The sequence below is a fragment of the Sciurus carolinensis genome, chromosome X (assembly GCF_902686445.1).
Source record: "Sciurus carolinensis chromosome X, mSciCar1.2, whole genome shotgun sequence".
In the NCBI taxonomy this organism is placed as follows: domain Eukaryota; kingdom Metazoa; phylum Chordata; class Mammalia; order Rodentia; family Sciuridae; genus Sciurus; species Sciurus carolinensis.
In genome coordinates this window covers 74,279,112-74,305,287 of record NC_062232.1, presented here as the reverse complement: position 1 = coordinate 74,305,287, position 26,176 = coordinate 74,279,112, and the positions used below count along the sequence as shown (strand labels likewise).

The 26,176-nt window shown below is 30.6% G+C and overlaps 1 protein-coding gene across 9 annotated transcripts in view; it reads right to left on the bottom strand.

Moving 5' to 3' along the window:
* Pcdh11x (protocadherin 11 X-linked) overlaps window positions 1-13,999 on the bottom strand; it is a 685,340-nt gene extending 671,341 nt beyond the window's left edge. For all 9 annotated transcript variants that reach the window (XM_047536275.1, XM_047536279.1, XM_047536276.1 and 6 more), the window contains exon 1: window positions 13,460-13,999. In XM_047536275.1, coding sequence (XP_047392231.1) covers window positions 13,460-13,999 — 540 coding nt within the window. The remainder of the gene's footprint in view (window positions 1-13,459) is intronic.
* Between the last annotated feature and the right edge of the window lie 12,177 nt (window positions 14,000-26,176).

Sequence of the window (26,176 nt, the reverse complement as noted above, 5' to 3'; positions counted from 1 at the left end):
AAGAAGGACTGTGTAGAGGGAAAAGAGGGGTGGGAGGGGTGGGGGGAGGGGAAAAATAAAATAAACATCATTACCCTATGTAAACGTAAAAAAAATAAAAAAAAATAAATAAAAAAAAAAAGAAAATTCATTTTGAAATACCCTTTAAAAATTCTTTCTATTCTATGGATAAAGAAAATGTGTTACATATACACAAAGGAATATTACTCAGCCCATAAAGAAGAATGAAATTATGGCATTTGCCAGTAAATGGACAGAACTGGAGACTACATGCTAAATGAAATAAGTCAATTCCAAAAAAACAAAGGCCAAATGTTCACTTTGATATTCGGATGCTGACTCCAAATAGGCAGTGGCTGGAGAAGGAGTGGAGGTTCACTGGATTGGACCGGGGGAAAGCAGGGGAAAGAAGAGGGGATCGGAATGTGAATGACAGTAGAATGAATCAGATATAAATTTCTAATATTTATATATGAATACATAGCCAGTGTAACTCCATATCATGTACAACCACAAGAATGGGAAGTTATACTCCATATATGTACAACATGTCAAAATACATTCTACTGTCATGTATAACTAAAAAGAAAAAAATTAAAACATTAAAAATAAAAAATTCATACTATTCTAAATAAACATACCTATTCACTTTGTTATACCCTTTTAGAAGAGGAAAGATGCTCCTCCTTGAAAGATAATCTATACATAATGGTAACCAAGAACAAAGATGCTGCAACATGGATCTAAACTAATGAGTACAGCACACCATCAACTGGAAAACCTATTTAAAGTAGATTTAAGTTTATCTAATCTTACAAACAATTTTGGATTTAAAATAATGTTTTCTGGGGCTTTTGATATAAATTTGATGAATTAGGTAATTTCTAGGAAGTATTTTTAAAATTTTTTTTTAGTTGTAGATGAATACCTTTATTTTGTTTATTTATTTGTTATGTGGTGCTCAGGATCTAATAAAGTGTCTCACACATGCCAGGCAAGCGCTCTACCATGAGTCACAACCCCAGCCCAATTTCTAGGAAGGATTTTTAATGTATTTTGAAGAAAAATAAAATGCAATCTGGAGGGATATGATTCACTCAAATTTGATTATTAACTACTGAACAGTAACACACTGACTATGGTTAGGAAAGAATGAGTTATGTGAAATTATGATAAATCACATGCATGTCCAAAGAAGCATGGACATTAAATCAGCACTCAGCAGGAAGACTTAGGAATTATGCTTTGATTATCAAACTCCAATTTAATGAAATCACAATTTCTCAAAAGTCTGAAAACACTGAGCTACATATTTTAACATATAGCAAACCCTATCAATGGTAGTAAACTGATAAACATTTAGTAAATGCTGATTTTAACTTCTGACAAAGATATTTTTTCTCTGATCAAAATCCAGCTTGTGATTTGGCAAACCACCAAGAGGTAGAAGAAAAGCAATTAAAAGTAAAGTTAAGGAACCTAATAATAAGTGATTTACCTTTTACAGTATCATGACTCTAAGATCAAATGTTTACTCTAAACCATTAGATTATCAAGTTAATTGAACATTTTAATTTAAATTTATTTTTATTATCACTAGAATTATTTAGGATCATAGGATTGCTATTAATCCTATTAACTAGATAAATTATTTTTATTCAGGACTATGATAAAATATGCCACCTATTACTAAAAATTAAAGGCAAGTTCCATAATAAACATACTTGGAATTTGTTTAGTAATTCATTTAATCACAGTTTTTCATGAATAATGTCATATAAAATACACAAATGACATTGATATACATTTTACAAGTAAAATAGAAATCAGTTTCAAAGAGCCAATCTATGTAGACCATTTTTTTGGATCAAGTTTAAACTTATTTTGGGAAAATGGTTAGTTCTACTAGAACAATATATAGGCACTTCAAAAGACAATGTATATATAAGATATATAATATACAATATCTAAATCTGTGAGTGAAAAATTCAGGATTCCATGAAGAAAATCAAAACATATAAATAATTACCCTATTATTGGTGACATTATTCTTTGTAATGCTGACGAACAGTGGGAAACAAAATACAAATTTAATCATGTGATGATGGTATCAATTATTCTTAAAAATATGAACTGTTTTGTTATGAATATTTGTGAAGAATATGTCCATGCAGATAAAGTCACTATTCCTCCCCTACAGAAAGTGCTCAAAGCTCTTTTATCCACAACCTAATTCCTATTTTAGAAAGATGTTCAAGCCTTTATGAAGCTCATCCTCTCTTCAGGCTATACTCAAATGGCCTCCAGACAAATGACTATTTAGAGAGAATGTGTAGAAGAGAAACTCAATAACACATTTAATTTCTGAAAGCTTTCATTATTTAGAATCTTGGCCAGAATTACAATCCCTCCTACTTTTTGTGGGTCAATGCATGGAAGCAAATAACAGAAAGTCTTCATATATTTGAATAATGATGAAGGAAATAGAAATCTTATGTCCAGAACTAAAGGAATTCTTAATGCATTTAAATTTGGTTTTCCATGGAATTTTCTTGCCTGTTTTTCTGTAATGAATACTACATAATATGAACAATGCCAGGTCAGAAAAGGATTCACCCAGTATAAATTTGATGACAGCCTGTGTGCTACCATATAATTCTTCACAAGCTAATCTTTTGCCAGCCGAGCTGTCAGCCTGAGAGTTGTTCAGACAAATAAAACACAAGAGTGTAGCTTGAATTTGTACAAGTAATAGTTGTCTACATTGATGTCATGAAGAAGATGGCAGATATCTGGCTCAAGATAAATCAGAATTTCAGGAAGAAGAAGGAATGGAATGGAAAATGGTAAAGTAGGAACTAGTCTACAAATTTTAGGTTTTTAAATGATGTGATTATATATTCTCATTATCTTTATTTAATTATAATTTAAAATTGTCCTGTGTTGTAGGATAAATTACATGGTCATCTTCATTTCAAGCAATTCAAGTAGATAACACAAAATCAAATGAGGATAAAATAGTGGTAAAATGTATACACAAAGATTTATACAATGCACACAAATAATTCTTTAATCTACAAATTTGATCTGAACTCTGTAGGTCAAACCATTGGTTCACTGTCCCTGTTGAAAATCATTTGAAAAAGTAGCATTTAAGATAACAATAGATGTTGTCTAAGCAATCATCAAAATAAAGTTATCTTTTTATACAACTACTGACAACTGCAACTAGGAGAGCAAATTCAGTTTTTTATGAAAGAGCAATTGCTAACCATGTGGGAAAGTACAGAGTTTATGTAGTTGGTTATTTGTGAGGAAATGAACAATAAAAATCTCTCCATATTACACTGTAAACACAAAACACAAAAGCTATCATTGGTAAAGAAAAGTGTTCATAACTCATTGTGGCACTACAAATATGGGTGAATAAATAATCACTAAGATTTTGAAGCAATCCAAGTTTAAGAAAACAATATAGCACCTGCAGATGAAACAATTGTCAATAAACTGCATAGAAAACTATGGAGATACCTTGTAATAATTAATTCTCTATATTATATAAAAACATCTTTTGTTTACTTACATCTTTATAATTAAAACGTTATCCCTTAAGATGAAAAATGCTAAAATAATTGCTTTTTCAAGTCCCACAGTTGCTTGATAATAACAGGAGGTTATTTGGTAAAATGCTATTTTTACATTCTTCAACCCAAATCAGGACAGTCACTCTTTTGTGGGATATTAAAACATTATCTGTGGGAGAAGTTGAATTTTTGCCTCAAACTTTAATGGTCTAGACATATGGGAGGATAGACCTAGGTAAATTAGATTATTAATTATAAAACATCTACAAAACAATAGTAAAGAATTTTAAATTACTTAAGTTATCCATACTATAATTGTATTAGAATAGATAAATACAACTCCAGAAGTCTCATCTATTAGGCAAATAATTTTTAAAATAAGATTTCCAAGAGTTAAAGGTATTTAAAACTCAGTTGTATTGATCTGGGTATTTTACATACAGCAGTTTTCTGCATGAAAGTTTTTAGTTTAATAAAAATTCTTTCATTATACCAGTTAGGAATTTTATCTTAAACATCACTTGAAGGTCTAAAGTAAAACTTCAGTCACCTTGGTATACCAGCAAACTCATGTCAGAATTTCTGGAAAAAACAGATTTCAGAGAAATATTTAAAATCTTAAAATCTGGAGATGAAGCCCATACAGAAGCCAGCCAACGTTCCAACTAAGGACCACATAACCTATTGCCAGTGAGGACATTTTCACTTTTCCAAGGCCAGGATTACTTCTAGTTAAAGGTACATTCCCACTGGGCATGGTGTTGCACCTGTAATTTTGGAGACTTGGGTGGCTAAAACAGGAAGATCACAAAGTCGAGGACAGGCTCAGGAATTTAGCCAGACTCTGTCTCAAAAGACTGGGGATATAACTGTAGCTCTCAGTGGTAAAGCTCCCCTGAGTTCAATCCCCAGTTAAAAAAAATAAAATCTCATATCATTACTGTGGTTTTGGTAGTTGTTACTTTTTTTACATAGGGAGTTCCATACAGGATTTGCTATCTGGATAAACAATATGTTTGATGGGGACATGGCTGTGGTGGATAACTTAAGAATAAAATTCCTCATGATAAAATTAAAAGATTTAAATGCCTCTGAAAACACAAAATCTGTTAAATATGTAAATACTCAGAAAAAAAAGCAGTGTGAGATCTCTTAATAGAGAGTGAAATAATCTACATAGGGATCTTATAATCTTATTGTGTATTCAACTATCATAATGAGTCCTCATTTTATATTTATTTATTTATTGAAGATATTTAAATTTCTGGGAGTTAATTGAATATTCATTAGTTTATAACTAAACATGATTTTAATTTCCAGCTTTTTGATATCTAGGTGAACTCTCATATTAATTAATATAATCATTCAGTGACTTAAATAAAGCATTATGTACGATTCAAAATCTATGAAATTCTATACTTATTAACTTATTTATAATCCATCAAATAGTTTTTAGAATTTATGCATCCCTGGATTATGTAGAGAACCATTTTGTTCTGTTAACCATTTACTTTATTATTTTCATTACTGACAGCAAATACTTCCTTGTTAAATCGTCCTTAGGATTCAGGTTATTTATTCTTTTATGTTTCCCTGGCCAAACCATTTTAAATGGATGCTTCTAAGCAAATGCTTGTCTTCAGAGGCTATCTTGGCTCTCTCATAGACCAGGAAGAAATACTAATATATATGAAAGACTTATTCAAGCAATCTCCTGCTTGAAAATGATATATAAAACTTATTTAATTTAACATGATTAATGATAAATATGATATTTGAACACTTTTCTACAAAATCCACTGCAAAAAGACAATCATGATAGAAAAGGAATGAAAAACACAAAAGTTCTCAGCATGAAAAAAGAAAAGACAAGAGATGAAATTTGATTTTTTTAAAAAAAATGGCATATGAATGAGATGTAAATAAAGCAATTCCAGATGGTAGAAGCAGTATATGAGAAAGTACTCATATTAGCAGTATCACAGTCATATGGAGGACCAGGAGGAAGCAGAGAAAAATGAAGAGAAGGAGACATTTGATTCAAGACATAAGCTAAAGAAGGTAAATGGAAGACATTTTTTGAGTTGAACTAGGTCCAGAAGTAAATGTGGAGCCAGTGGCATTGATTGAGAAATAGAATAAATGCAGTCATATTCTTCTCTGTACACATCATAAAATATGTATCAAATACTAAGTTTAGGTTATAAAGTGAGCTTTTTTAAAGAGTAGAAACCATCAGGTCTTAGAAAAATTGGGGAAGACTATAATTCTAAGTTATACAGTAAAAAAAATAAGTATTGCTTATAGAACACTTTTCTTCAAGGCACTTAGGAAATTTTATGGATTTTACTTATTTCATCAATTTTATGCTTATTAATAATAATTTTTATTTTCTTCATTATATAGGAGGGAAACTGGAAACAAACATACCAAGTTTGAGAAATAAGATAATAGAGACTCATGTAATTACCACCACTAACTCAGGAATTACTGTTGCCATAAGACAGGTCTAAAAGAGATTTTGCAGATAAATGTTGGCAAAAATATCATTGCCATAACTGCAGACTCTGTAACTAAATAAAACGCCATAAATTACTGGAACATTCTTGGCGAGCATCTCCTAAAAGTAGACTTTTCTGTGAATATAAAGACTTAAAATAATCCCTTGTTCTTAATGGCTGCATTAATAATTCAAGATAAAAATGTTCTTTTAATATAATAAATGTTTTTTTTTCCTGCTTACTATCATTGGTGTAAAAACCTATTCACAATAATACCTATCTTTAAGTTCCTTAGGGAGAGTGACTATTTTTCAAACGTATTTTTATCCCTTAAGACTTTGTGTGTTAGGCACTCATTAGATTTTTGTTAAATGTTGACGATGGGAATCTAAAATGTTAGCTAGTAGTCAGTTCCCATTACAACTAAGACAAAATTTAATAGAACAGCTTTCTATTCTTTATAATTTTACTTCATTCTTTTGGAAAAATTATAATAATCTACTTCTATATATAAAATAAGCAAATGGGTGAGAAATATTCATCAAACTTTCTACGCAAGATCCTGGATTAAAAGAGATTTAGGGACAAACTACTGGGGCATGGTGATGCACACCTATAATCCCAGTGACTTTGGGGGGTTGAGACAGGATGATTGAAAGTTCAAGATCAGCCTCAGCAACTCAGTGAGGCCTTCAGTAAAAATTTAAAAAATGTATGGGTCAGGGTTTAAGAATCCCTGGGTTCATTACCTAGTGAGAAAAAAACAAGCTTAAATTTAGTAAGATAATCTGAAGCACTGAAGTACTTCATAATACTTAAGTTAAAAAAGCAAAGTTCACACTTTTCTAATAGTTCTTTTCCTGTTACATAAGCTCGTACTACTTTTCTTTACCTGTGTATGTAAAGATATATGCATGTAATAATTAAAATATAATAGCACTAAACATTCTTCCAATGTATTAGAAACTAAGCAACAAGTTTCTAAAGATTTTCTATCTAGAATTATCTCCTACATTTCACATCAAATGAAAAATGTATGAACAGCTATACTGCAACATTTTAATTGGTAGAATATGCGTCTGTGTGTATGTGTGTTTGTGTGCATTCTGTTTTGATGTAGTTAGTTCTCTAGTAATGAATGAATATGTAGCATTTTATGGACAAAACACTTTGTAATGTATTTGTAGAATGAGATTAGTGAATATATAATTTCTGCAAGAAAAAAATCACTTAGTAAAGAACATTTTTTAAACAGTTAAGAATATTGTGGTGTTTTGAACATCACTTGAGATTAAAGGTATTATCACCTCTGACATAAAAACTTTACCCATCTATCATTTTTTAAAATCTGAGATTGAAAGATCATATTTCAGTTCTCTAAGAGGGTGTTTCCATAGCACCTGATAAGATACTCTCATCATTGTTGTCAATAGAAAATTGCATAGACAGAAAAAGAACAATTTATGCCAAGCAAATCATACACATTGGACATTAATTATCTTAGATTATTAGCATCAACCAGAATCATGAAAAACTGCTAGATCTGAGTAACCAAATGCAATGTTATAATTAAAGAGTTCTATATCAATTAATTTTATCTTGTTTAAATATATTTTATCTTAGTTTTTAAGTTATTACCTTTGGCAGGCATAAAAGTAAGCCATGAAAAGATTATTATTTAGACTTATAAGCAGTGGAATAATGGACGAGTGAGTCTGCACCTAATAATAACAAAATTTAGCAGTGCTTTTTATAGTTTGTTGGTAATATTATGGTAAGGGGAACAATATAAAAAAAAGTCTGATGTGGAAATACATTTGTTCTTGAGAGTTTTGATTTACAAACTTACAAACTTATAAACTGATACTCTAGAATTGAGCAATATAAAGCATTCAGCACATATTATTTCATGTGGGATGATTAATAACAGGAATATTTAATATAAGGCATTAGTGAACTATGCATACTAACAAGGTCTCTGATAATACTAATGAAGTCAAAAGTTACTTAATCCTATTAGTGTTATGCTCTCCTTTTAATAAGACCTGACAGCATTAATAAAGATTCATTCATGAAAAGAATGAATATTATGCTGTTGGTTCTCCCCACTGGAGGTACACTTTGATAACCTCAGCTTTCAGGGACCTAATAGTCATTAGCATTTGATTGTCCTCTTTTTTGCTTTTCAGCATAGATCAAAAATGTTAATCTGCACATCACAGAGTTCAGAGAATATCAAATCAAGTAATCTTAAAGCTGAAAGCGTGAACTTCTAAGTGAAACTTCACTTTATAGTTGGAAAAAATGAGGAAATAATTGTACTCAAACTCTTCTGAGTTCCTTGGAGTCAAGTAAGCAATCTAACACAGTCATGGACATTGTTATACATTTGCCCATAATAGCATTAATGAATCTTTGCTCCTTTCTGATGGTACACACCATTTTGAACTATGGTTAAAATTTATCATTCTCTCAGAATAATAAAGTTCTTTTGCTGTTTATCTCCATGATATATCATTTGATGCCACATTCTCAGCAATTTGAATCAATATTAGTAAATCTAATGATAGAAGAAAATTTTCACAATTTAATTTTCTAACCCCAGATTTCAAAACAAATCTAACTCTAACTTTAGTTTTTTAAGTCCAAGTCTGACTTTTGTATAATGAGAAAGAATTTTAATTAAAATAGAAAAAATGGCCTGAAGGTCTTGACTAGGTAAAAGGACTATGCCAGATTAAGTTATTTTCTGAGGTTAATGTTAAAGATGAGGCTTGTTTATAGGATTGCAGAAACAGATTAGGGATTTGAGTGGGATCACTAATCTGGGGAAAACAAGTTGATCTTCATGCTCTGTCAGCACAATATGTCAGTCTTTGAAACATTCTCATACCTCTCTCAAAGGAGTGCACACTGTCACTGAGCCAGTGTAGGAATTTTACTTCTGATACCTGCCAAGGAAGATGGAAATCTCAAGCAGAAAATGAAGATGTATATAACATCATTACACAAACTAATTTCCCCTGAGTTCCAACCACAGGGATAAGTAGGTCTCTGTGGTTTATACACATATCTTGAGTCAGATTGGGTGCTTTAAGTACATTTATTTTAGTGAAAATGTTGGCTTCATGTCAATAAAACCTAGAATATGAAAAGTAGCCTTTAAAATAACAAGGCATTGGAATAATAAAAATTAAAATCAAATAGAGACAAAGGTACTGTAATTTCCTATTCCTGAATGACAGCTCCTTGAAATACTAATATTATGGTGTACTATGAATATGTGTATAAGTATGTGCACACTTACTGTGCATACACTCAAATGCATTTGCATATACACTTATGTGTGTCTGTATATATATATATATATACATATATATGGGAATACTTAGTGATATTTATGTAGATATCAATATTTACCAGAGTCCAAATTTAGGGGAAATTACATCAAATTATCATGGTAATTCTCATCTAATTGCAGCATGACTGTACTTGAAATCTTTGAAAAGGATACATCAGAACTGAATTTATTTAAAAACTACAAAATCAAGAATTCTTAGAGATGACTTTTTTCTTTATAAAATAACATGATATCCTTTAAAAGTCAAAATTAACCTTACGAAGATCAAACAAATTTTATTTTAATTTATTTTTCTTCTTATCAAATAGAATCAATTAGTATTAACTTCATTCTTTCATTGTGTACTTTCTATTATCTTTTAATTCTTTCACTCTCTTTCTCTTGTATCATGAATTGGCTATGATCCCTCTCTCAGGGCTATCTGTCTGTTAATCAAATATAGGAGCCAGCAACTGTATTCTGGTTTCATTTACATATCTTATGATCATAGGCAAAACATATTAATACTCTGAAACACATTTTCCAATTATTTTAAATGTGGAATAATAATACTTTTCCTGTTTATGATAAGGCATACCCAAATTAACAAAATATATACTATTAAAATATTTATATATTAATTAAAATTTTAGAAATTATCTGTTTTAAGTTTTTATGCTACATTATGTACATTTTTATTTTTAATAAATCTTTTCCACCACTAATTTTAATTTCAGTAAGTTAATATAAAATTGTCAATAGCAGAACCCTTTTATATCTATGAATTGACCTAATTTTTCCTAGAATATTTCTCTGCATTTTCCCTTTCTCTCCCTTTGCTATTTGAACTTTTCATATACATTTTATATTACCCTAGTTAGGATAAACTGTGATTTTGCTATTCTTGTCTATCCAACAAAAGTAGAGCAAATTAATATTAATTAAATTCTCATCCTATTTTTGAAGACAGAGGGTCTTTTAAAAGAAATTTTTATGGTTGGCCTACTTACTTTCAAATTGTAAAATTTACTAAAGTTTACAGATGAATCAAAACATATTTCTTTTTCTTTTCTTTTCTTTTTTTTTAACTCTCCTTTCCCCAGCATACATGCCACTTTCATGATAGGGCCTTTTTGCAAGTCAAAGTGCATTCTGTGAATGTAACCCATGTCATGGCCCTCTGCACACCTGGGGCTATGCTTTGTGTTCCATTCTCATTATTTTTAACAAGTACTCAGTACAGTATTTGTCTGTAAGGCCATGGAGATGCCCCAGTGTTTTTGGTATATCATATAATTACTTTAGGCTTATCACTTCTTCTAAAGCAGAAAGAAACTTTAGAGTATTCCTATTTCTATTTATCTTAAAAACCTCTACTGAGCCTGTCTTCTTGTCATTTGTTGACAAAGTAAGCCAAATAAAAACACTTTTAATAAAGCTGAAATTACATCAGCAGGTTGACTTGTAATATTTGAATTTATTTAGTAGCTTTCGAAAATAATCAGAATTTTCTTGAAAGTTCACTAATCTCTCCTGAGGGAGAAATAACAAAATTATTCCTTGCATGAACAATGCATTTTAAGAACACGTTTGTCATGATATCAGGTGGAGAGACCCTATTGCTAATAGTTGATTTCAATTTGCTAAGGTCCAATTTTGATTTTACCTACTAGTTATAATTTCAAAAGAAACTATTTTTGTTTAGGCTGTGTTGTTCAACATGCTAACCAGTAACTACTTGTGGCTATTGAAATTTAAACAAAATTAAATTAAAAATTCAATTCCTTAGTAGCACCACCAAATTTCAAGTATCAGTAGCCACACGTGCATAAGGTTATCATTTTGGATATCACAGATTATAAAACGTCCATCACAGAACAAAGTCTTATTGCTTTAGAGATATCCAGTCTGCTACACAATTTATAAATTAAGGTGATAAGCCTCACATTTATAGAGGTAGTCTAATGTTTTAAAGCATCTCCCAAAACATTTAATGCTGATATATCTACTCTATAATTAGTGCTTATTCTTCCCAATTTTGCCTGTGTAATAATGTCATCATTCACATATTTCCATTGAAGAAATTAAAAATCAGAAGTATTAAGCAGGAGGTGGCATATTTATTAAGAGTTTAGCACAAAATTGTATCTTTCAGACTTCTACATATACTTTCCATTTCACGAGATAAGGAGATGGACTGTAGGGTTCTGACCTATAGAAGCTTATTTATGGATATTCTAACCCTCTCTAATTTTACTTCATGTACTCAAACACATCTGTATTTTACTTGAATAATTCACTTAAGAGATATGTAGCCTTCAATTTCTAAATGTATTTGTTATGGTTTGGCTATTAAATGTCCCCCAAAGACTCATGTGTTGAAGGCTTGTTTGCCAATGCAGCAATGTTCAGAGGTCAGGCTTTCAGGAAATGATTGGATCATGAGGGTTGTAAACTCATCAGTGGATTTATCCATTTGATGATTTAATAATTTCAATGGACTATTTGGAGGTGATGGAAAGTGTAGGAGGTAGAACCCAATTGGAGGAAGTAGTTTTCTGGGAGCATACCCTGGGAGGGTATTTGCTGAGCAGATTTTCTTACACTGTTCTGCCACCTTGTTCTTTCTCACTTCAGGCCCAAAGCAATGAAGACCAAAGATGATGGAATGAAAGTTCTGAAATTATGAGCCAAAATAAATCCTTTCTCCTCTAAATTGTTTTTCTTGAGGAGGGGTATCTTAGCCACAATGACAAAAAGCTGATGAATACAGTACCTATAAACAAATATGTATCTTTATAATACATTGGCATAAGTTGATCAGTTTTCTCATAGTATACATATTCCAGGCTCCAAATCTTCAGATAATAAATATCAGAATATCATATCTATGTGTTCTATGAATACTTTTAGACATTATCCATGTGAATCATAGTCTAACAATGAATAATCGCAAAATATAAATTTTGAAAATCCTCATTTTATCAGTTTGAAATCTGTACACTTGTTCTTTTATATGTATTTTCCAAGAAAAATAAAGTATATCCTATTTCACATACCTAAATCTGAGTTTTCTACTATTCTTTATACTCTATTGATAATTTTTAAAATTTGCCTATTTACTTAGTAAATGTGGCCCTTCTGCACATACTTTGAAGGATAACACATATTCTATTAGCTTTCCCTTCCCCAGGCTGAAATCAAGTCAAAACTGAATTTTTTGTGCTAAATGGACAACTTACCTTTTTTTCAATTTTGTTTTAGTTGTAGATGGACACAATACCTTATTTTGTTTATTAATTTTATGTGGTGCTGAGGATCCAACCCAGTGCCTCACAGGTACAAGGCAAGCACTCTACCACTGAGCCACAACCCCAGTCCACAATTTACCTTTTGTAATAAATTAATACTGTGTGTTTTCAAAGAATTGAAACAAAATTAAAATATTCTAACAGCACACTAAAATTAATTTCACTTTAACCATTCAGAAGATACTTAAAGATCTTGCCTTAACTTGAAATCACATGAAAAATGTCTCATTAATCTATACATATTCAGAAATACTAGTGATAAAAACGTTTTATTCACCCCTCATATAGATTGACATCTTTTCAAATGACAAGACAGAGTTTCCTACCTAAATAACAAGAAAAAATAAAAAGGATAGTTTTGTGGATTCATTCTTAATGCTTTGATTTGCTCATTTTGGTCAAGTTTTTGGCAGAGTCATGACTATGCAGATTAAGATTAAGATATTGAGCAAGCAATTGATTTTAAGCATCAGAGTTTAGTTCCTTGTCTAACCTCTATAATTATTTAAGGACACACAAATGTTTGAAAATGATTATGTACAATGAAAGGTAATAAAACCCATGTAATTGCACAAACTGTGTTGATGAATTTTCTTGAGTATGCTTTGATTAAACTTTGAAAAACTGAGGTGATGGTTTACTCAGAATTTGAAGTACACTAAGATCCTTTTATCTTTTAAAAAGGAAATAACGTTTTCATCAAAAAGTGGTTTAAAAACGCACCTTAATTAGTTGGTAGTTTTGAACTCCATTTATTCCTATGTCAGGATCAATAGCCGCTGGGAGAGCATATCGAGAGTTTATAGCCGAATTCTCTGGAATCGAGATGTTGATAACTGTTGCTGGGAATAACGGTGCATTATCATTTATGTCTTCTATCAGAAAACGTATCTTAACCAGTCTAAATATTTCATCCGGCAAAACAGCAACCTCCACTTCGTAAAAGCAACGGGCATCCATCATGACACCAGCACATAATTTCTCACGATCAATGCGAGCACCAGTAGTGAAGATCTCACCAGTACCCTCTTCAATCCGAATCAGTGGCACATCCCCTGTCTTGTACACTAGCTTGAACTGCATAGGAGATGTTAAGGACTTGTCGGGAATGAGCGACAAATTGAGGTCTTTCAACAAGTCGCCTATCAGGACGTTTTCTGGCATTTCTTCTCGGACGGTGTAGTTTTTCTCCTGGGCGCCAGACTGAAACACGACGCATGCTAACAGGACCGCAAATATATACGTCCCGGACAACAAGTCCATACCAGGCACGATTGTGACGGTTCTCTGTATCAACCCACAGAAAACTGAAGAAGACAAAAGAAAGAGAGAGAGAGACAAAAGAAAGAAAGAAAGAGAGAGAGAGAGAGAGAGAGAGAGAGAGAGAGAGAGAGAGAAAGAGAGAGAGAGAGAGAGAGAGAGAGAGAGAGAGAGAGAGAGAGAGAGAGAAAGGCAGAAAGGAGGAGGAGAAAAAAAAAGAGGGAGAAAAAAATTAAGTTATTAAGCAATCATAAAAGTGCATGTTATTTGAAGACTTGGTTGTAAATTATAAATGATTAACTAAAATATTAGCACAATTGAAAGTGTTAAATAAGTTAATGACAAATTGTTTTCAATCAAATATGCATTTCACATTAAGAAGAAAGGTAAAAGAAGTAAGATAATTATAGTAATTAAGAGACATAATTTATTTGTAAAAGTGTCCACTATTGACAAAATACATAAAAGATACTTTAATTTACCAAAATAATTAAAGCTAAAAGTAACTGAAATATTTAATTCAATAGTTATTTAAAATAAAATGATATTTATTACCAATCACAAAAATATTATTTTATATTATAATACAGGTTTCAAATTCAATGTTTTTATTTGTAATATATATTTTATGCAATAGTCCATATTTTAAGACTTAGGCTCCAAAAGGTAAAACTTTATCTCCATAAAAGTAGTCAAAGAATCATGACATGAGAAGGACTCAGGAAATTTGAATTAAAGAAAAATCTTTTGGGAGAGAAGAGGGATTAATGTGATAAATGCCTAAACATGGGGAAAACTATATGTCAAGGGTTTTGGAGCTTTCTTTCTTTGGATGAGAAAACAAAAATAGATATAAATTACAGGCAGGCAACATTCTAATCAACATAAGCAGGTGCTTATTCAAGCATTCTGAGGGAAAAAAATATTTTTCAGGGGATAATGAATCCCTTACCATTGGAGGTACCAATGACATAGAGGCATGGGCATTTATGTTTAATTTTGCATTGAATCTAATTTAGGCATTAGGTCTACTTAGTTTAGATCTATAGATTTGTTACATGACATCCAACAACTCAATGGGGAAGTTGGATTGGATGACATCTTACTCTGACAATTTATGCTTCATTTTACAAAAGATAGTATATATGAAAGTGAAATTTCACATCTACAAACTGACAGGAATTGACCAACTATAAAGAATAGCTCAACTAGAGTTTAAAAATAAGAAAGGCATTGATTTGTATATTTGAAAATTGCCGAAAGACTAGCATCACATTCTTGCCACAAAAAATATGTCGGTGAGGTGTCAGATAAATTAATTAGCTTGATCAAATATTTCTAAAATTATTACATAGATAAAAAATTCATATTGCTGCCATAAATATACATAATTATTTGTCAAAATAAAAATGGATAGTTTTAAAATCATAAAAATAAGGCACTTAATATCATTTTGGCCAGTGCAAAGTGGGTCAAAAACAATATCTTTGGTTGATGTTTTTTAATCCCTTACCTATTGTTTTCAACTCACTGAAGTCTTACAAATTGTTTTAGTTCTTATTCTTATGGTCAAATTCAATAAAGAATTTTGACTTGGCATTGTGGTGTATGCCTGTGATCCCAGCATCTCAGGAGGCTGAGGCAGGAGGATCAGGAGTTCAAAGCCAGCCTCAGCAAAGGGAGGTACTAAGTGACTCAGTGAGACCCTGTCTCCAGGTAAAATATAAAATAGGGCTGTGGATGTTACTCAGTGGTCGATTATCCCTAAATTCAATCCCTAGTACCCTCCTTCAAAACAAGAATTTTGATTTTTTTATAATTTGCTAATTCTTTTCTTCATTTTCCTTTCTTAATTCTCAATTCATATTTTCAGTTTGATGGGCTTTGTATAATCTTAATTTGACATATTAGTATTTCTTCATCCCTAGCATCACAAAGAATTCTAACGTGCTTCCAGGTATTAGTGGTAGGAAACATTTGAACACAAAATGAAATTTGTGTCACACCACATTGAACCCAATCAGATGTTATATTTTTTATAATTAAGCAAAAAATAATAATGCTGCTGTTAAGACATTCAGAAGTTTAAAAAGATAGATGGAAAGATGATCCTTTGAGATTCAATTACAGAAAAGTATCAATGCATACAGACATCTAATTAATGAAGTTCTCAATATTTCTTGGTAATCAATAATATTAACAAAGTTTTAGTAATCTGTCTAAAAAAGGAGGACTTGTGATATATATAAAACTTGCTAATGATAATATGCTGTGATTATGCCAGACAATATATTATCTTTAATTGCCCAACTGCATAGATATACATCTATATTTTTAAAACATGCATATGGAAATTTTGAAAAACAGAAAAGGTGAAAAACAGAAATCCTTCTTTTTGCAAGCAGTAAAGAATAAATGAATATGTTGCAAAAATTGAGATAGTTTAGGTCATGAATGAAACCAAGAGATGAAGTACATGAACGTTAAACTTCTTATTTTATGGATTTTAGTTGCAGAATTTGAAAAATATGTATTATAGGTACATTGAGAATTATATACAACTACTTTCCTGTTGATTAAATGGTGTCATTTATAAAACATTTTAGGTGTAATAGTTAGAAATACTAATGCTGAAAACATTATCATAGTAAACAACAAGAAAAGACTGTAGTGTATTTTTAGCAACATTTGCTCAATGATGAGCATAGAGACTACATAATATAGAAACCTGCTCTCAAGACTTGGTCTCTTGTGAATTATTAGTTTTCTACTTTGTTATGAATGTGAAATTTTAAATATCTCATTGATACTATTAGTTCATATGCATACATGCATGCATATCTTATACACTATGAATCTAGGACATCTAAAATTTTGAATGACTATGTGTGTGATTTTATAAATACCATGCAAACATAAGGAAAAATAAAAATGAAATAGTGACAATTGGAATTGAAACTATCACCGTTACTCTACTCTTAGGTATTGCACATTATTACAACTGGCAGAAGAATACTACAGACCATTTTTAAAACATTGCATACATGTTGCAGTATTTACACAAGAAAAAGAATTAAGATAGTGACCTAATTCTAAGAAGTCCCCTTCTCCCAAATCACTCTAAATCTGTTCTACACTACCTTAAATACTATCATCAAATCAAACATTTAAAGATGTGTTTCATCACTTGAAATTATTACAGAGGTTTTCAGAATAAGGGGAAAAACATGGAAAAAATATAATTTTTAAAGCTTAAATGGATACACATATAACCAACCTAAAAGACATATTTACCCTCTAGTTAGTAATTACTTTCGGGTGAATTGAATTCATGAGGGCATATTCACTTATCCAACAAATATTTATTAATCAAATTCTATGCTAATCACTATTCTAGGCACTGAGAGATCATCAGTGAACAAAACAGATGAAATTCCTTCTATCTTAGAGCTTATATTTGATAATATAAATATTCTAGCATGTCTTTATGTCTGTATATAACTACTAAATAATGAATTCAATTCTGACTCTACTAGGATGTGAATATACATGTCTAAATAACTTCAACCTCCAGATTTCTATTCTACTCCTTATATTTACTACTTGAAATGTATTTTTATCTTTAACATTAAATGGGGTTTCCTTGAAGATGCTGAGTTTAATTCTTTAATGACCAGTACAGAAATTTAGCTAGAGAATATGGATATAGTCACTGCTTAGACTTATGGAAGCATTATAAATTTAACTCAGATATCCAGGGAAAATATACCTACACACATACTTTTTTTGACTTTAATTTTTCACTCTCTTACAATAAAATGATAAGTTTAGATTTCTTTCCCTTTCCTGCCCTTACAAACCATTCTTACTATAGACTATGCCTACTTTGTAAATGGATAGGGTAAGCACAATGAAAGCAAAGAAAGAGAATTAAAAACTTCTACAAGTTCCAGCAGAGCCTTTACTATTTCAGTGATGGCCCATTTTGGCAATACATAGTGATTAAGTAGGCAATAGTTGTTGTACTTAGAAGGACAGAATCTGGACAATCAGAAAAAACAAAAGCAGAAGTAAAATAAACACCTCAAAATTTAAAGATAATAAAATGGAAGTCATTTTATAATTTCTAACAAATTAATTAAAAAAAGTAATTAGGCAAGGAAAGTAGGTCTCTCATATATACAATTCTAGCAAGTTCAAGTCACAAATGTGATGTTGAAATGATTTGTCCTTATTGTTATTTTTGTTTGTTTTGTTTTCTGAGGTAGAGTTCTTAGATTGTTGCCTTGTCTAGTCTTGAAGTCCTGGGCTCAAGCAATTCTCCTGCCTCAGGCTCCCAAGTAGCTAAGACAACAGTCACATGCCAAGACAATTGATAATTCAAATGGTTTCTCAGAAGAATTCCAAGGCATGCCTTCCTTCATGTTCTTATTACGTTTTCCTTAGTTACAGTGCTGATTTCATTTGTGGCATATTAAAATTAATTCCATGTGAATGGCTAACGGTTCATAGGCTACAAAAACAAATTATTAAAATAGTACAAATATAAGTACTACATGAAAATAAGACAGCTATATGCAGTCCATTATCTTAACTCCTCTTGACTCCCATCAGTCTCATTAATGTCTCATGAAGAAAAACATACTCCATTCAACATCCCTAATATTTTATGTCACTTCTATATTGGTGTTCTCATGCACAAGCAAAACTTCTTTCACATCCTGGATAAACAATAAGATAGTTCTCACAGTGAAAGGAAGGAAACTAGGCCATTGCAAGAAATATAACAACATTGGGAGAAAGACAAACTGGAGCAATGCAATTCTTTCAAAGGGATTGGTCACAGAAAGCAGAATGGGGGCAGGTGCATTGGCTGCCCTATCTGACATGACTCTTTCCCATAGATTTTGAAACTTGAGATATCCAAATGAAAGATTCACTAATGTACTAAAATTATATAAATAGTATTTTCATTAAATATCATTCCACAAAGGGCTTATTCATTGTACTTCTTTCAATATGTATCTGATTTTCTAAACTTCTTTGAGAAGTGGATTCCATCATTGCTGCTTTTTTCTCTAAAATGTTCACTGTTGACTCATTCTAATACTTCACAACAGTTAGTGCAGTGTTCTCTACCAGGGATTCAAAATCTGTGAATAATCAGTGCTCAGACTGCACTTATTAGAATTTAGAAAGATTGTGTTTCATAGCAAAAATATAATGCTCCCCCATCATCATATATTCTTTTATAATATTGAGGCAAATTTAATCATGATTATATCCAATAATTATTTTATCTCTGTTGGTAAATAAGTACCAGATCATCCTAACACATAAATCCTAAATTCACCAAAGTTCAAAGGAGAATTTCCATTTGTTTTAGGATTTTAATTGCTCTAAATGATTCAAGTGAGTTATTTCACTTAAACCTTATTAACAACTATGCTATATACATGAGTATCTTCAGTTATTAATTTTTATCTTAAGTAAATAAACAGTCTATAAAACTATGAACAAGTCATTAATCTCATACTTTATATATCCTCTAGATGATCATGCTTTAAGAAGGTAAAAGTTACCTAGCTACACAATCCCCATGTGTAAAGGGAAAAAGCTTGTACAAGAAAAGAAATGAAACAGAAAGCAGTGGGCTTGGCTTCTATTATGTGGAGTAAAATGATGGAGGTAATAGGGGATCATAAAAATCAAAAATATTAAGGGGTACCGAGAAGTGTTATTTAATAATGGAAGGTTTAAGCATGGCCATTTTGGTTATTTCTTAACAAAATATGGTTTCTGGGAATATATATTCTTGGGATAAATTTGTGACATCACTGGGTATTTGTTGAACAGTTTATTTTGAGTTTCAGATACATAAGGATTAGTGATAGCTTTCATTAGTTGTTTTTTCCATTAATTATTAAAATAGTAGAGGTCTAAGCAGACAGAATAAGTGGCATTATGTTTATCACATTAATGTTTAAGTTATCTATGAAGAAAAATCAATTGATATATTAATATTTATGGGTGTGGTGATACACACCTGTAATACCAGCAATTGGGGAGGCTGAGGCAAGAGGATCAGAAGTTTAAGGCCAGACTCAGCAACCTAGTGAGGCCCTAAACAACTTAGTGAGACCCTATCTCAAAATTAAAAAAATAAATAAATAAAAGGGCTGGAGATGTAGCTCAGTGGCTAAGAGCTTATGGGTTCAGTCTTCAGGATCAAAAAATTTTTAAAAAACTTGTTATTGTTGTTGACTGCTCAGTTCCCTACACTTATATACTAAATGCAATATTGGATCAAGGTATTTTATCAGATGATTCTCCTATTTCTATGTACATTTCAGTATGATTCAGTATACGAGTTTGTTTTTCTCAGCTGCTAATTTATCAAAATCATGGTGCAATAAAATCAATAATTAAAAGCAAATGACATATACCACCAGAATGGTGGAAATGGTGTTTGAAAACACAATTTTAGTAAATAGTCTGAGAAAACGAATTCAGGTAAAATATTAGTTATAGAAAATAATACAGTTGCAAGCAATCAGGAGAAGGATTTTGTCCTTAATACCTGTGTTTATTCACTCAGGAAGACAATTAAGCACTTCCTGGTAAAATGACTTTGGAGTGACATAATCCACAATGAGAAGCTATTCATCATAGAGAACTAAGTGAAAATGACATACTGCCTTTCTAAAACCTATCTTGTTGCTTGGTTTATTAACCATCTAATAACAGGTTCCTCAAGCTATAGGATCAGCAGTATGGCTTAGTTATTATTCTTTCATGTATACTTTAATACTATTTCTGTGATTTTTGTTTTGTTTCCCTTGAAAACCAAAAACAAACTAGAAAAATGTTAAAATAACATTAATTAATAAATAATTAGAAAAACATTTGAACTATAAATGGTACATACACGTAGATCATGTTTGAAACTTCAGTTATGATACATTTAAGGAAAAAAAAACAATGACGCATAATCATCTTTAATAATGGAATCAGAACTTTTAAGTTAAATTGAATACTAATTCTTGATTTTTTTTAGTCATAAGATAAATTCATATATAGGATTTATACTGGTTTGCACAAAGGTATAAGATCTATAACAGATACCAGTCAAATGCATTTACAAATTGCTCACACAAAGACGAGTCTTTCTATAATTTTTCCTTTATTATTCCTCTAAGTTAATACTTAAGAAAATGTTTTGTTGATTTTGCTATTTTTTTCAAATCTATAGTGAGTTATTATTTCACTTTTGTCTTAATAGATTTTAATTTCTTACATAAATGCAACACTAATCATTCAAACATCAATTCGCGTATTTAATTGCTAAATTTGAAAAAGTCTAATTTTAGAGATCTGTTGGGTCCTGCTTAAATATTATTAATATATTTGAAAGTGTACAAATATTAGCAGTAAAAGCTGGATGTTTTTAAGAGAATTCTATTAACCAGTAAAAACCTACATAATACTTGAAGAGTCACCTCTTGAAAAATAAAAATTTGAGTTTAAAATTCTTCCTATTTCTGAATTGACATAATTTCATAGATTCATATTTTATACTGAAATTCTCCACTCTGAAAGCAAATTAATTATTTTAAGTACATACCAAAAATTAGTAAACCATTATATTTAATTTAGTAGTGTATGTGCACTGTGCTAAATATATAAGTGCTTAAGAAATGTTTCCTTGAGGTTTTGATCTCCAAGTCTTTTGTTCTGAACTCTTCACTGCCCCCAGTCAGAATATATTACTACAAGGACTAGCAAAGATTCCAAGAAACAAAAGGAATTGTTTACAAAAACTTGGAGAGTTCATTATTTTATGAATTCTCTTTTATTCAAAGATCTCAATTTTTCTAGTATATTTTATGCACTATTTTTACCTGCAGTTATTTTCATTACAAATTATGTTAAACTTTCCTTGGGAAAACAGTTTCCTAAATATCACTAAACAAAATATTTGAATCAATTATGTAGTCCTGCACCTTTTCAAAGTATTTATAGTTTCCTCTTATTTAAACTTCTTGATTTCCTTTTATCATGTTTACCACTTTCGATAACCACAAACCATGTTCAGATTTATTAAAACAGTTAAAAATGATTCCTTTTATCCTAAGTTTCACTCCTTATATCTATGCTTTCTTACAAGTATAAAGGACACTTCTCTGTAAGTGGTAATATTCTATCAAATTGAAAGAAGTGTTATATGTCACTGATACTTTATTTTCCTTTCTAAAAGAAGCAATATGTTAACCTCAAATTGTCTTTAGGTAGGGTCAAATGAGAAATCAAGAATATACAAGTTCTGCTGCTACAGAGCTGGATACAGTACTGCTCTTTGCTTTTGGATTAGTAAACAATAATCAAACTGTAATCATGGCATATACATGAGATACTTTGTTTTCATTTTAAAAATAATAATCTTAATGATCTTTGTGTTTCCCTGTGAATCTATGCCTTGGGCATTCACAGACATACCACTTTAAGGAAAACTGGCAATAGAAATGCCATCTTTAAAAAAAAATTGAAATGCAAGTTGTGTGGTAAGGGTTATTCTCATAGTAAGTCGGTCACATAATGCAGTATTTTCACTGTGTTCTTTTTTTTTATTCTAAACAAATGGGGTACAGCTTGTTTCTCTGTTCGTACATGAAGTAGAGGCATACCATTTGTGTAATCATACATTTACATAGGGTAATGGTGTTTGATTCACTGTGTTCAACATGAAAGTTCGCAAAATTATTGAAATGTAACCGTCTCAAAATTTGATTTCACATTGATTTTGAAAAAAAGAATAAAAAGAAAGAATGAAATTAACATTCTTGTTAGTAGGTACTACAGGCTTAAAATATTTGTGAGACTTTTATCTCCCAAAGTATTTTTGGTTTTTAGAAATATGACATACACTGTAATTGTATCAATTTCAAATAGAGTATGAAATAGGTGAAAAATTGTTGTTGTCCCATTCCAGTTAAATTATGATTTCTATATAGCTGATAAACATATTATCCTACATATTCTTATTATTACAAGAAATATTAGAAATACTAAAGGATTTGATTCTATTTTCCTTTTCAGGGATATTCAACTTCCAAATCAGAGTAAACTATCACAACAAGAACTATTTCACTCTTCTATAACTGGCACTCACTCTAGAAAATTGTAATCATTTGTGGCATTAATTCTTTCTATAAACTCAAAACCTTGGAAAATAAAGTCCAAAGTGCAGGTATTAATATTATAAACAACACGTGAACAAAATTTAGGAGCAAAGATGATTGTTCTCTATAAGAAAGGTCTATTTTTCACCTTATAGTCAGTTCAATAAAAATGAACAAAATTCCTCTTCATTTTAAATTAGAAATTGTATTACTTGACATCCTCTGAAAGAAAAAAAAATGCACCATTTTATAGGTATAATTAAACCGTGTCTTAAAATAGAATTATTTTTATAAAACATATTATATTTCCAATAAAATCTATGATAGATGCTATATAAATAAATGTACTGCATCTTAGGTGTTAACATTACAAAAGCAACATACCAATACGACTATCCACTAGTTTTTAGTATATTGGGTAGGGTCAATAGAAGTATGAGTACTCACCATGTTCTTCTCATCTATCATCATAATCCTTACATGGATAGAATGAAAAATATGATGCATGATAGAAAATATTAATTCTTTTAAAACTTCAGACAGGAAAGTAAAGAATATAGTGAAATATCCTAACAGACAGCCATTAGGACAATTTTGCCACTATCTTGTTCTATGTAATTTCAGAAAGGCATGCATACTCTAAATAAGTACCTATGATTCAGAACCATGCAAGGTAAGCCATGTTTTTTAGCATATTTAATTAGCACTTCACTTTTAATCCTTCTATTTGTCCCCTGGTCCATATTGCCTCTTCCCTCTCTGAATAAGCAGCCAGAGCACTAATATACATTGGCTGCTACAGTTTACAAATTTCCTCATATTTCTGTTTTTTTGCACTTATCCTTCATCTCCAAGGTCTTGATGGTACTGCATATAGTCTTAATGAATGCTGATGATTTGTTATTTTTATTTTATCATATATATACATATATATGTATATGTGTGTATGTGTTTTCTAAGGAAATAATAGTTAATGAAGAAAAAGGCTCTGAAGTTTAAATAACTTTGACAAACTAGTTAAATCTTTAAGCACTGAAATGGAAATAGAATCCTTCAGTTTTCCTCTCCATGCTTCTAATTATTTTATCCTTAAAAATTAACATTAGAAAAAGGAAAATATATTTTGTGAATCATATATTTTGTGAATCAACTATTTTCCATCTAATTTTCTATTATTATTTGTAAAAATATGAGCAAATAGAGGTAATGATTGAAAGATATTATATTCTAACATTTACTAATATTTGAAGTTTTACATGGTAATTTCCAAAATTTATTATCTCATTACATATAAATGGTAAATTTTATGAGCATTTTGTACACTAGGGATTTTTTTTTGCTTTTTACATATCCACTGTATAATGTTTCTATCATTGTTTTTAATTTACAGTTACTTATTTCTTTCTCATGCCCCATGTCTACATGTCAAAGTATACTGTCTCTTATGGGGAATGATTTTACCCAATATTACTTTCTAACTAGTAGTTGAGTCCATAGGGTACAACCAGATAGAGAAAATAGGGCTTTTATTTCTGCATTGTATGTCACATTAATGAGAAAATATTAAATGTGTATATTGTCATTATCAGACATGTAAATAAAATAGTTGATAGTTAAATTTACCATGCTTACAAAACTAAGCTATTTCATAGAACCATTATTTCAATATACTTGGGTTTGATAATCTAGTTTTTAAAATAAGTGAAAATTTCTCCTCATTCAGAATGAAATAAAGAACTCCATAAAGATTCATTTTTGGAAATGTCTTAATGACCAATATTAATGACTTCTGAGAAATCATTCATTTAAAGATTCACATACATTGTTGCAAGACTATTCATTTAAAACTGTTGCTAAAGGTATTTGTCATGAAAATTGAGACAATATTTATTTCTAGTACTCAAAAATTAGTCATAAAATATTATTATACATAAATATAGACCACTCTGTGAAGATGAATTTTTTTTAATTAAGACTGTAGAATGGGTTATAGAGCAAGATTGCCTAATTTTAAATCCAAGATATACAAGTTATTCATTGTGTGATTTTATGTAAGCTATTTAAATTCCTTGTGACTGTTTAAAACATGGATAATAACAATATCTATCTCATATTGTTACTATGAAGACTAGGTGAATTAATATATGTAAAGCACTTAGAATAGCTCCTGGAACATAAATACATGTTATAATTTGAGTTGCAATTATTATTAAAATATGAAATAAAATAAACAAAATGTTTGTATATCAGTACTCACAAAAATAATTCTAATCCCATGGGGAAATTTATTGGACTTGAATTTTAGTAATAACTGTGCTCTTAAGAAGTTATGACTTGGGCTGGGGTTGTAGCTCAGTGGTACAGCGATTGCCTAGCATGCATGAGGCACTGGGTTCAGTTTATGCACCACATAACAAATAAATAAACAAACAAATAAATAAATATATTTTTTTAAAAAAGAAGTTCTGACTTGCTGGGAGCAGTGGCCCATGCCTGTAATCCCAGGAGCTTGGTCAGTAGAGGAGGGAGAATTGCAAGTTCAAAGGCAGCCTCAGCAACTTATTGAGGCCCTAAACAACTCAACAAGACCTTGTCTCTAAATAAAATATGAGTTCTGAGTATGTGGCTCAGTTGTTTAAGCATCCTTGGGTTCAATCCCTGGTATCAAAAAAAAAAAAAAAAAAAAAAGACTTTGACAAAGTAATTTAATCCTTGTATGACTCATCACCTCCCTCAAGGTGAGTAGTAGGTTTGGGGTTCGTTTCTACTTTTCTTTCTTGTTTCAGCATTCCATAATTGAAATAAACTTCAATCATAAATCTGTAATCATTTGTGTAACAGATTTCATTTGAGTAATGCTACAGTTGTAAAAGTTTTACATCACAGTTCTCCATGTAAAGTCAGACTATCTGGTTCTCAACTGCATATTTCATATAATTTTAATTGATTTTAAATTATGCTTATAGGGCTTAGAGACTATGTGCTTTGTTTTGGGGGAAAT